Source organism: Calypte anna, chromosome 13, assembly GCF_003957555.1.
Source record: "Calypte anna isolate BGI_N300 chromosome 13, bCalAnn1_v1.p, whole genome shotgun sequence".
Classification (NCBI taxonomy): Eukaryota; Metazoa; Chordata; class Aves; order Apodiformes; family Trochilidae; genus Calypte; species Calypte anna.
In genome coordinates this window covers 13,446,303-13,459,275 of record NC_044259.1, presented here as the reverse complement: position 1 = coordinate 13,459,275, position 12,973 = coordinate 13,446,303, and the positions used below count along the sequence as shown (strand labels likewise).

The window sequence follows — 12,973 nt, the reverse complement described above, 5'->3', positions numbered from 1 at the left end:
TGTGTGAAAAAGAAGATCAGAGGTTTAGGGGACAATTTCACCAGTAGCAACTAAGATTTTGTTTTGTGACTGCTTAATTGGGAGGTCTCACTCCTTATGGCCACAGGGTTCAGCCTGTGCTATAGAAGAGGCTGCAGCTCCCCCAACAACTCCCCATCCCACTGCAGCTGAAGTCTCTCATGCTAATATTAGTGTGTGAACATTTCACAGCATGTTGTACATCAATGTATTTTGCCTTCATCCCCACTCTCCTCTGCCAATGTCCTCTCTTCTGTGTTTGTGGGTGGTAGCTGTGTGTACACAGAAACCTACAGCCCATACAAAAGCCCTTTCACTGCAGCAGGAGCCAGTAGTTAGACTGCACTGTAGATCAGCAGAGATAAGTAAAACAAATGGTTTTTCTTCAGCAAGCACACATTTATAGTTAGAAATGGTATCTGTCAAAGGGCAATATAGAGATGTACGATCTGCAGGATCTGAACATGTGTGAAATATTTTTCCCCCCTATAAAATATATGTACATATATAAACCTGGTACTACAGAAATTGCCTTAGACCATCAAGCTGCAGCATTGCTAGTACCACATGGCTCCTTCACTTGGTCCCTTATCCTATCTCTGTACAACTGTTCTGCAGCAGATGTAATGTTCAAGTGTTTTGTGAGTCATTTGATTTTAATCAGGTCTGTTCATCAGTTACAGACCTGCAGGTCGCTGGCTGGGACATGCTGTGCCAGCCAAATCCAAATGCCACATCACCCCCTTTATCAAAGGAGCACTTGATAATCAATTCAAATTGTGTGGCAGTGGGCTTGGATGTAGGAAATGTGTGCTGATTTATTAGTGATCTGGGAGAAACTTATGCTGCTGTTATATAGACAAGACAGTGGACAAGACAGTGATGTCAGGATTTGACCATAATTTAGTAAATTTACTTGCTTATGCTGGTTAAGAGCTATTCATGCAATGTGTGGGTAGAAGGCTTACTGCAGAAACCAAGGTGATGGCAAAATGGGACAGTGTACTGACTGCAGCGTTCTCTGTCCCCTCGAAGTCTGCTCCATCTGCTTGTTCTGGTGCTCAGGGACACTGTCAGGCTGTCCACTTTGTTGGACCTCCTACAACAACAGCAGGTCTTGCTCCCAGCTGGGAACTCCTAATGGTGATGTGGTTATTGGCAGTTAAACTGCATCCAAAATGATTTCCAAGCTTTTGTGGACAAGTGGTGTTGACATCTGTGCAGAGCACAGTTGCTTGCTGCACACAAAGGTGCTTGGGAGGGAGGAAACATTTATGGAAGGGATCTGTAGTTAGAATAATACTTCTGGTCATGGTGCAAGATCATAAGTTACTGCCACATCAGGAAGGGGTGTACTCAAAAGCAAAATGCACTTTGGGACACAGCTGTCAGCTTGATTTCCTAAAGAAAAAGGCTAATGTGACTACATGCATGACCATATGCACATGTTCATATCATTCCCAAAGATACATGACCTCATGGCCACTTTGCCAGGTTTGACAGGGGATGAGATCTCTTACTGAGAAGACATTCTCAGTTCTGGGAAGGGAAGAGGAAACATGACATAAAGAGCTCCTAGAAGGAGTGGACACAGCAGTGTGAGCTGGCTCAGTCAGGGAAGGAGAACGCATAATTGCCACCACTGTGGGAGAAGCTTCAGTCAGATACTGCAGTCAACCATGGGACACAAGTGTGTCACGAATTTCTTCCTGGTGCAGGGTCTGCAGGGGTGTGGGATATAAAATCACTAAGTCACAGGAGTTGCATTTGGATTTAGCAAGGCTGTGTACAGCAATATGGAAGTTAAAAGCCAGGTAGGATGGGCATGGAATTGCCTACTACTCTTAGTCAAGGGCAAGTTGAGACAGATAGCAATAAAGAAGGGATGCAACCAATGCCTCTTTTATTGCTTCATATCCTTGCTTTAATGGGAAGGCTGTAATTAAGGGAGTTCAGCTCCAAGCTATGACCTCACTGGTTGATACTCTAATCAGATGGTTCCTTAAAAATAACTCTTAGAAATCAGGGAGTCTTCCTTAGCAGCTTATCTTCTAACAATGCAGTTCCTCCTGAAATACTGGTTTCCAAGCCAAAAAATTTGACTGGAATCCAGGGGGTAAAGCAAGGCAGCTTTGCATGCAAATAACCTCTTCAGCAACATCAGAAGGATTTTTTCCCCAGGCTTCTCACTGCTCATCTCTTCTAGTTTGGAAAAAATGATCAATAAGTACTGGGAATCAATTGTCTTGAGCGAGAAATAATTGTGGAAGCAGCCTGCTAACAGGTGATGGAAACTTTCAGATGTCTGATAGCCACTCTTCCTGTGGAAATTTCAAGAACAGGGTTCTATGGCTTTTTCTGTTTGAGGGCTCTAAGGATCTGTTGCTTCAAAGAGAGAGTAAATCCTTTTTCTGACAGTGGTATGATTGTGTAGGGTTAAGGGAATTGGCCAGTGTTCAGATAATTGCAGCACTACATGAAAGGATGCTCAGACCTTGACAGGCTGGTTTTTGAGCAGACAGGTTGCAATTTGTCCTGTCTCAAGGCATGGGTGACTGCAGTGGCTCAGGCTGTCATTTCATGCTACCTTAGACAACTCCACCAAATCAGAGTTCCCAAGCCTGTCATAGCTGTGGTGGGTTCCCACCCTTGCTGTTCTGTGCCAGTGGGTCTCTGTTGTGGAGCAGCTGGGTGATCCAGGGTCACTATGCCATAAACCACACTCCAAATAATTTTTCCCAAGGTTGCTAATTTTTTCATTCAGATCACTGTGGTCCCATAAACTGTGCATGTTGGCAGAGCAGTAGAGGTAGGTTGGTGATGGTATAAAGTTCACTTCTAGTTTTATGTGAAGAATCATTGCATTTTATTCCTCTTAAGGTAGGAAGCTATTCCCATGAGGAAACCTTGGAAAGAAGCTATGAAAGGGAACATGAGTTAAAGCATTTTGTCTAGAGCTGATGAAGCACAGTTGCCCCTTCTTATAGACCCGTGTCAGTTGTTTCACCCTAACTCCTAAGCTCCCAGAAGGTCTTTTCCTCTTGACAACCACAGCTTCTTCTCAGATGCTTCTAATATAAATCTAAAAAACAGTTTAAAATAGAAATTTGGAAAAAAAACCAGCAAGGAGAACCTTCTGAAATAAAAAGGCCTTTGTTGAGTTGGTAATGGCTGTGGTAATGAGAGCAAATTACCTCCTCAGTCTAGATTTGAGTAGGGCCTGAAATTCTATTAAAAATAGTTACATAATTTTCCCTCCCCTGGCCTTCTTATAGTAAAAGGAGTTTTCAAATGAAGATTTGTTGTAGAAAGATGTTTTTCTCAAAAATAATGAACTTCTAGATATGAAAATTTGTTTGCTTTGGTGTTGGCCACAAACAAGCCAGTTCAGTTTTGGCAAAAGCCAAAAATTTTTCTCAAGAAAATGAGAAAAAAAATATTCCTTTTAGCTTCCTGTTTGTCCCAGGTGCAATCAGAAGCTCTACCCAAAATCAGTAATTGCAATGATGATGACATCCCAAGGTAAAGTCTGCCCATTTCATGAATGAGCCCAAGTTTTATTTCTCTTCATCACAAAAGTCATCCCACATTTGCTGTACACAATGTTGGTTGCTGTTTTATGGGACACATCACCATGTACCAGATGCTTTAGTCTTGCAGAAGCACTTCTAATGGAGATGGAAGCTTCTGTTAGCTGAATTTTAGAACAATGGCAAAAAATAATACAAACTCAAAATATCATCTTCAGCGGCATAGTAAATACAAATAAAAAATTTAACATTGTATCAGATCACAAGCCTAAGTATACCTCACCATAAATAAAGTTCATTGTACAAAATAACTCAAGCAGCTTTTCATACAAATATGGTACTTTAGACAACAGTTATTGAGAATATTTTCTTGGGTTTTTTTACATCTTCAATTTTTTTTTTCTTTTGTTCTCAAACACACATGAACCCACTGGACTGGATTAATGCAGCAGAAAAAGGACTAACATGTTGTTCAATGCTAATAAGTGCTGTCAGAGTTGAAAAGGAAAACCACTGAAGTGTTGAGCTTGAACTAGTTTCCTTCACCTTTCTATTTTATCATTGAATACCAAGTCTAGCATCACCAGAGAAAGGCATGTACAATGCCACTAGCCATGTTTTATAATGTCAATCCCAGAGGGACTATTAAATAACCTAGTCTGACTTCATTCATGACACAGGCCATCCTTTTCCCCTCCCTGTAATTCCTGTATTGAGCCAGCAGCTTGTCACTGAAGTAGGCATTCCAAGTGGTGACAGTAAATCCTGGGGAGGTGGCAGGGTACTTCAGAGGAAGCAGAAAAATGCAGGTAAAAAAGAACACCTATAGTCAGTGGACTTAAAAGTATTCACAAAGGAGTTGACATTTTTCCCCCCAAAAATATGGGCCTACAGATTGTAAAAGGCTGGAAACTACAGGATTAGAGCCAACCTGCAAGGAAGAAAAGTCTTCAAGTGTGGAGAATATGCCCAATTCTATGGCAGTCCACTAAGCACTACTGGTACAAATTTGGTCCTTATTTCTGTTAAAAATTATGAGATTGAAAAAGGAAATGAGGAAAAAAACCCTATTTTCAAGGAGTTCTTATAAAATTTACACCTTTTTCTCATACACAGTCAAGGAGGGTTAGAGAAGTGAAGCTAAAGATTTTTGCACCCTTTAGATAATAAAAGGACAATAACATCAAATCTCAGAAGTGAAGACTGTAAGATTATTCCCAGCTGTGTCTCTTACTACTTGAGCAACAAGGCAAAACATCTGCATGCACCCGACAGTCAGGAACACTTTACATTGTGTCTGTGCAGACATTTAATTCAAAATGTTTAACCCCACAGAATCTTTAAGGGATTTTACCTTCCTTCCAGAAAATCTAAGGGCAACAAACAGTTTTCATCTATCTCTTTTTTTCAAGTACATACATCTGTGTTTTGCAGGGCTTCAGAGAACTATTATGGCAAAAGTACAGCAAAAGAATGCAAAGTGGTATTCATATTAAGGTAGAATATCTCATGACTCACTCCAGACCAAGACAGATGAAAAGAGGCATTTAAATTTATGTTCTTATATTCTGTTTTGTCTGGGTAGCTAAGATTGGGCTATGTGGTACAGTTCATTTTGCTGATGCTAGTTTCTGAGAAGTCTCCAACATCCTGTAATTTGTCAGATGCAGTAGGACGTTTATTTTGTGCTGTGTTCAGAGGTGGCCCTGAGAGCCAGACATGGCCTTTTGTCACCTTTTCAGCAACACTTTCATACCAAAATAACAAGCACTTACTATTTAGGTCAGGAAAAATAGGATCTTGGTTAGAGCTATCTTCCTCGTATTTTGTTTTTCACAAAAAATAAAGTGCTTGATTCTCTTTTTCCTTTCAAAAATATATATCTCTAAATACCCTGACCCTAGTACTGTGTAAGTGCTGGAATATGATGGAAATCCAGAAATGACATCCTTAGTGGAAAAGTAAATAGAGAGCAAGAGCCCTGCAGTGTCATCAAGTCCCTGCTGCTCTTCCTCACAGAGAGGAGGAAACTACTCACCTACCAGCCTGGGTCCTTCCCTGCCACTCAAAAATTTCAGCCAGACTTCCTGAGATTTCATTTAACTTTCATACAACAGTGCCACACAATTTCCTCCCTGCAGTTTAACTGTCTGTCCTGGTAGATAAAAGAAACTCAAAGTGTGAAAATATTCATTGCTTCTCAGCTGTGGGGTATTTATTGATTATCAAGGGAGTAGATGGTGAGTGTCTGGAAGAATAAATTCATCCACCCAGCAAGGTGTCCTCTTGCTAATAGTAGTTCACTCCCTGTTGTTTTCCAAGACAAAATACTCCAGCTGGGACATTTCTACTAATTAATTATTTGTTCCCTCTGAGAAAATGAATGCCCAGGTTCTGCCTTTTTAGCATCTGTAATAGCATGCAGTTTGCAAGGTATGATGAAATGGACTAAGGGAAAATATATAATCACAAGCTTTTGTATGACTTCAGTGACACTACTGAGGGGAAGCAAGGAAGGCCATGAGTTATGAAATTCTTGAAGTTCCTACTGAATTTGTTCTCATTATCAAGGGATCTTAGATTAACTGAGTAGGAAAAGGAAACAGGCTCTAGTGTTCCCTCTGAATGCTTTTAAATCTGGAAAATTCTGGGTATTCTTAAATGCTTATCCTGTACCACTTCTAAACAATCACATAATTTCTGAGTGATGGAAAGTTTCCTAAGCCCTGCTGATAGTCATTCTCTGAAGAAAGACATTTGGCCTCTGTGCCATGAGGAATTTATCTAAAACAAAGGAAAACAGTATTGCAAGAACATACAGAGTTCAGCTCTCATCCTTGGCTGAAGACCGAAGATCATGTATGTTCAAGGACATTCCACCTGCCTCCTGTCAGGACCAGTGATTATTTTCACACAGATTAATATGTTCAAGAGCACATTCACATGAATGCATCCTCTTCTGTCTTGTTTAGTCCATGGAATATTATCTTCAGAGGAGAATCCTTTGCATTAAAATAAGTGGATGTCCCATAGCAGTGAAAGAAACAGGCTGTCTTACCCCAGTCCTCTGAAGTGCTGAGATGTTATTTGGCAACTACCTCATTGGTATTCTGAAACCTACATGCCAAAGCTCCCTTTAACAGATACTAGAAAGGCCAATGATGCAGCAGAGAGTACAAAGCTAACCTCAGCCTAGAGTCTGAAGCCATCCAAGACCAGCCCATCATGGCTTCTCTGCACCCATCACTTAATCCTCATGGTGGTGCCACAGGTGACATCCTGCCTTCTTCCTCCCCCAAAATCTGGGGCTTCAGCTTCTCTTGCTCCATGGCTAGTGGCACATGTCACTGGGGGTGTCGATCTGCTCCGCTGTTTCTATGGTGGGAACGGGCTCCGAGTGCTGTGTAAGCATGGAGCTCTTCCACCAGCACCCTCATGTTTGGGGTTGCAATATGGCTTCAGAGTGATGTGTTGGATTGGATGAATCACAGGGAAAAAATAGACCACTTCATGGAAGAAAAGCACATTTTGCCCACCCACCCACACCCACCCACCCCGAAGTCTGAAAGCTACAAGTAAAATGGATCACAGGGATGGTACAGAAGAACATGCACTCAAACAGGACCGGATGGGAGGATGTGTCCTTGTGAGTAATAGGCATATCCAGTCTTAGTTTTCCAGGTCTCATGCTGTCAAGATCAGCCCTGCCAGCTGTTCTGGGTTCAGTCTCTTCTGCCTTCCAAACCCGTGCAGGGTCAGTGTCCCCACTAGCAGGTGGTAGCCAGAGACTGGTGGATTGGGGGCTGGAAGCAGCGCACGTGCTCCACCGTGGAACTCTCTGTTTCCACTGACTTCATGTACTTGTTCAGGATGGCAAAAATCTCGTTGTTCAGGATCTGATACTTCCTGATCCTATCAGCCATCTTCTTCAAGGGCTGGAGGGATGGTGAGGGAGAAAAACAGCAGATGAAGAAAGTCTTAGGTCAACTGACCAGCTAGAAAGTACCAATATCTGTGCCCTGCTGCTGAGAAACCTCTGTTAAAGCAAAGCAGCTATAAAATGGGTTATAGTTCCACTTAACACCTCCTAGGCCCCAGTGAGTCACTTCATTATAGGGTCTGATAAGTCAGAGCATTCATGAGTGGTCCTAAGTTAACTGGTTCAAAATCTAGACTCCCAAGTGCTTATTGAGAAAGCCACTGAGATCACAGGATGGTTGCTGGGAATACTAGCTTCTCTGCTCCAGCTTCCTAACTCCAGGAGGAAAGGAAAAGATCTGGCAGAAAAAAGATTGGATTATCAAGCCAATTAAAACCTCAGCCTCTCTGCTGAGACTGAGATGGAAATCTCACAGCAAGTATGTCCACTTTGAACAAGGTTAAAACTGGTCATGGTCATAATTTATGAGTTTATAAACAGGGAGAGACAGAAAACAGAATTGTGCCAGTTCAGTTCCCTTGGGACCTCACCCTTAAACTTACCACATTTTTTATGATTTCATCCTTTCCATCCTGCCTCTGCACCTTCAGCAGGTGGTAGCAGAAGTCAAAGAGGTCAAAACGCCTTTGCTGTCCAAGGAGAACAATGATGGAACAACCTGCCCAGTTTAGACCATCGCCAAAGCACTGTCTGGAAGGAGGACAGAGGGATAGGGTGAGGTGAGATGATATTATAGAATTAGGTATGAGAAGTCCTACCATGGCACCAGGAACTTTTCTTGGTGAATTGCTAGGGAAATCAGATTCAGACATACTCCTGGAAAGTGGGTACACACCTACAGAAAATGAAGTCAGTAGGAGATACAAAGAATTATACCAGGGCCAGGCTGTGCAGGGTGCACCACAGGGTATGATGGAGAGGACCTAGCCTCTGACTTGGGTTGCTAGCTCATCTACCCATCTCCTTCTGCAAGTCACCTTGTGTATGTCTCTACATTGCTCTTTTCTTTAACTGTTCAGATAGAAAGCTCTTTGGGCATCTCTATGTCCATGCGCAACAAAGTCCTTTCATCAAGGACCCATGCTCCCCCTCTGCCCCTTCACTGGCTGGGGCTATCACTGCAGCTGAGGCATCCCAGGGGCATCCCAGAGGCTTGCCAGGATGGCACTGATGGCAGAGGTGGCTCGTGGACACTCACTCTGCAGTGAACTCGTTGGTGCCCACGGGGATGCAGTACACAAACTGCATGGCACTCCAGAGCCGGTGAAACTCCACGCATTCATCCACGTGCATCACCCCATTCGTCGGGGGTGGGCCTCGCCAGATTGGGTCCTGCAGGTAGCTCCTAATCCGTGTCAGGATCACCTCGAACATGGACAGCCCACAGCACAACCGCTCCTTGGTCAGCAAGTCACCCTCTCGGGCAATGGCTATTTGCTGAGGGGGAGTACAACCAGAGAAACAGAAGTGACAATGTGACACAGATGGGTCCGCTCACTGGACTCAATGCTTCTCCTTCCCCCTGGCTCTTTAAAAGTTAAGGCACATCCCATGCAAGGTCCAACCTTACCTCTGATGGCTGCTCCCATGGCACTCCCCACCAGAAACTACTCAACCCTCAAACAGAAGAAGACTTAATCTTGTGCTCATTATTTTCATGATTTGTGCTGATTGCGAAAATAAAAGAGAAGTGAACAGGACATTTTGTTTCCCAGGGCATTACCATCATCTCTTTAAAATGTAGAGAGCCTGTGGCTTTATTTCTCTTGTAGTTAAGGTTAAAAAGCTCAAAGGAAGATGAGAAGCCACTGGAACTGTAATACTGGAAAACCTGTGGTTTATAAGAATGTCTAATATTTTTTTCTCAATGTTGAAGACTTATGTGTGTGAAGAATTTCTGTGACATCCACACTCAGATTTACATCTGGAATGGCTCCACTAGATGGAGTTCATTTGGTTTTTACACTAGAGGAAACTTAAAAAAAGAACTAGCTTCACTTTAGTCTCTTTGCTCCCCCAGAAAGTAAAAAAAAGGAGGATTTTAAATAAGTAGGGCCTCCCCGAGGCATAGGAGTATTGACCCCACTGAGCTCACTGAGGGGCTGGGGTGGAAGCATGAAGTTCACTTGTTGCCCTGATATCCTCTTAGCTGCCCCACATCTGCCAGCAGCAGATCCAGCAGCATCACTGACTTTTCTTTGCATTGCTGCCAAAAATAACATGGGAAATGAGAGCCTAGTGCTGTTGGAATCGTGGCTGTGGGAGGCTCCAGCTCTGTCAAGCTCACCCCAGTAGATAAGTGGCTGCTACAGTGCTCTGGCCCCACTGGCAGAGCCTTTTACTCCTCTCACCACTTTGGCAGAGGCATGCAGAGCTAGTGTGACATTTACTGACCTGCCTATCCCAGAGGACTAACTGGAGCTTTAAGTGCTTTTTAAGCATTTGCTCCATTTCCATCTGTCCCTAGAATGCCTGCAAAAATGTCATCCTGACTGGAATCCAGATGGGGGCTCAAGAGCATCTGGTACAATGGGCAGGAACGTGTCCTGGCCAGACATTAAGCACATGAATTATGCTTGGCTTACACAGGTCATTTTCATTCCACTCTAAAAAGACATGAAGGTGCCTGCTTACCCCCTTCCTGAGTATTAGTTTATGCTGGCAGTAACCTGAAGCATTTTCAGGTTGGTGTCTATTGAAGTTAAAAGTGTTACAGTTCCTGCTTGTGCCACAATTTCAAGGACACTCTGGGAACCTTGGATCAATTAATATTCAACTAATAGCAAATATCAAGAGAAAGGTGTACTGTTGTGCTGAGGTGATATTTGTTCTAGGATCCCCTAGATTTGTTAAATGCAGGAATGATATCACCAGTTTCATGCCATGCACTTGCAGATGTTTGCTGAGCAAGTAAAGACTTACTTTATCCAGTTTGGTTTTATAGCTAAAGGCTATACACTTTCTCTTTCCTCACCTGCTCCAAACTCTTACCAGTGCAGGTTAGCATCTGGACACACCAGTCTATGATGGCAAAATGAGGACACAGCAGAAGTTAAGCCACTTCACATATACATTAGGTATTAGCATTACTCTTTGCTAAGATATAGTGGTAGTACAGGTACTTTTCTAGTCTAATCCACTAACCTAGTCTATTCATCTTAGTATATAATTTCTGAAGAAATGCTAATATTGAAAGGGATGTATCTGCCTTTTAATTTTTTTTTGGTGCTCTCAATGATGCCTCTGTGCTGGCTCAGTTATTCCCTCTGCCATCAAAAGGAAAGGGCCCCATTACTTCCAGTGAAAAAAATCAAGCTAACCAAGGAGTTTTGAAAATCCCTACTTAATAACCCTATGATCAGCATTAAAAAGGAAAGGATTCCTTAATGAACCACTTTGACACCCCCTGGTTCCTTATGAATCACCCACTGAACATCTCCTTCTGGATTCCCAATGCAAACCAATTATTTACAAAAATCACTGACAGTTTTCCTGCCATTACACAAATCCAGTTGTGCCATACCTCTTTCAGAGCTCATTAACTGCTAAGCTTTCAAGAACTGGACCCAAAGCCTGCAAGGACTGACAGATCTCCACTAAAGACAACAACCTCTGGCTCAGCCCCCTTCACACATGTAATTATACAACATGCCCAGGGCCACCTTCTGGGAGAGGCATCTATGAGTCAGATTCTGCTCACATTCTGGACAATTGCTAGAAGGCACTTATGAGTTCTGCAGGAAAAAAAATCCTGTATGACCTGTGTCCAAAACTGCATTTCCAAAATGCATGTCCACAACTGATAAGGAGCAAGCTTAAAAGCTATGGAGGCACCTACAGACAGTGATTCTCGTGTTGATTTACATCTGAGTTCAAAAAAGATCTAGTACTCAACTGTACCTGTGTGATGAATATGGGAACAGATTACAGAAAAAAAAATTTAGCAGGACATGAAGTACTTCTTGTTTTCATCACCATCATAATTATGGAAGAAATAAGCAACATGTGAACTCTAATAGCAGATTTCAATGATGATTTTGCATGGAAAGGAGAGATAGAAAGACCAACACAAAGACACAAAAACACAGAGGCAAATTCCTTTTCTTGAGTGTCTCCTTTAACAGGAAGTCATTGGGAAGTGAGAGAAGTGTCTAGAAAGTAAAAAAATGCCCTCGGTTATCCAGCCAATTTTTTTGTTTCATATGACTTCCAATGAAGCAAAGTTTAAAATGTCCTTGAAACATCAGAAAAAAAATAAGAAAAATACATCAACAACTTTCTGTCTGCCATAGATCCATCACCTCATACAACTGAATGTTCATTCTATTCTCTCAGCAGTACATTACAGAAAAAAGTTGTTGATTCATTTAACACCTGGAATGATTTTTATTCCATCAGCCCCACTATACAGGCAGAGGAATTTTGGCTACCGATATCATTGGAGCTCAAATTTTGCCCATTACATTGATCAGTCTATGGAAATATTTTTAACAGTTTCCCATTTCTGCCCAAGAGATCTTTCCCAAACTGAGACCCATTTCAATAAGAAATTAATATGGAGCAGTAATTTTAAGCATGTGCAGAAGCTCTAAGCATGTTCTAGGAGGGAAACCATTCTCAGAGGTATTCTTTGACAGGGATGAGCTTATAAATGAACCACACTGCAGCCCTAAAATGGCATCCCCAAAAGAGATGGCAACTGATTCAGTCAGGGACAGCCCTGCAAAGTTTTGCTTCAAACCACCCCAGCAGTTCTTCTTTTTAAAATAGAGAAGAAAAGCTTTTTAGAGTTGCTGGTTTCTAGCACGCTTGCCTTACAGCTTCCCACCAGCTCTCCAGACCTGAGGCAGCAACACACCATCTCCAGACCCACTCACAAATTCCACATTATCTGCTAGGGCAGGGATTTTGATTTTCTTCTCCAATCGATGTTTCGGGGGGGGGGGGAGAAAAAAATAATAATAAAAAGAAAAGGATCGCTTTCCCAATGGCCAAAACAGGCCATTTGGGGAGAGCTATGAGTTTCCAACAGCCATCCCTTTCAATGAAATCCTTACCTGCGGAGTGCCCAGCCTCTCTATTAAGGGAACCAGGTGAAGTGGGGCATACTTGGCTTCGAGACGCTTCATGCGCACCTCCAAGCGTTCTCCTTCTGTCAAGCGAGCAGCAAACAGTGAAATGAGAGGAGGAAGTGGAGACCCGCAATTTCTGCTGAGCTTGCTCAGAGCTGCCCCCCAGCAACCATCCAACAAGATTTGGCATCAGGGAGCCAGACCGACAGCAAATGAGGGAACCAGTGAAGCAAAGAGAGGAATGTGCAATTGCAGTCTCAGCAGCAGCTTAACCACGCGTCCAAAAGCATGTTCCTGATCACTCCTGTTGAGATGGACATTTCATGCTGTCATTCTCCAAAGAGGCTGTGAAACAGCTTTAAAACCTTAAGGGAACCCCCAAACTGGCTGAGGTTTCAGTCTGTAACTAGGCT

At 42.7% G+C, this 12,973-nt stretch overlaps 1 protein-coding gene across 1 annotated transcript in view; it reads right to left on the bottom strand.

Moving 5' to 3' along the window:
* Positions 1 to 7,118: 7,118 nt before the first annotated feature.
* Positions 7,119 to 12,973, bottom strand: part of CYFIP2 (cytoplasmic FMR1 interacting protein 2) — a 41,641-nt gene continuing 35,786 nt past the window's right edge. The window contains exons 28-31 of the mRNA XM_030459282.1: positions 12,546 to 12,640; positions 8,687 to 8,925; positions 8,031 to 8,178; positions 7,119 to 7,483 (exon numbers count right to left, since the gene is read on the bottom strand). Of these exons, the coding sequence (XP_030315142.1) occupies positions 7,316 to 7,483; positions 8,031 to 8,178; positions 8,687 to 8,925; positions 12,546 to 12,640 (650 nt within the window). The 3' untranslated portion in view covers positions 7,119 to 7,315. The remainder of the gene's footprint in view (positions 7,484 to 8,030; positions 8,179 to 8,686; positions 8,926 to 12,545; positions 12,641 to 12,973) is intronic.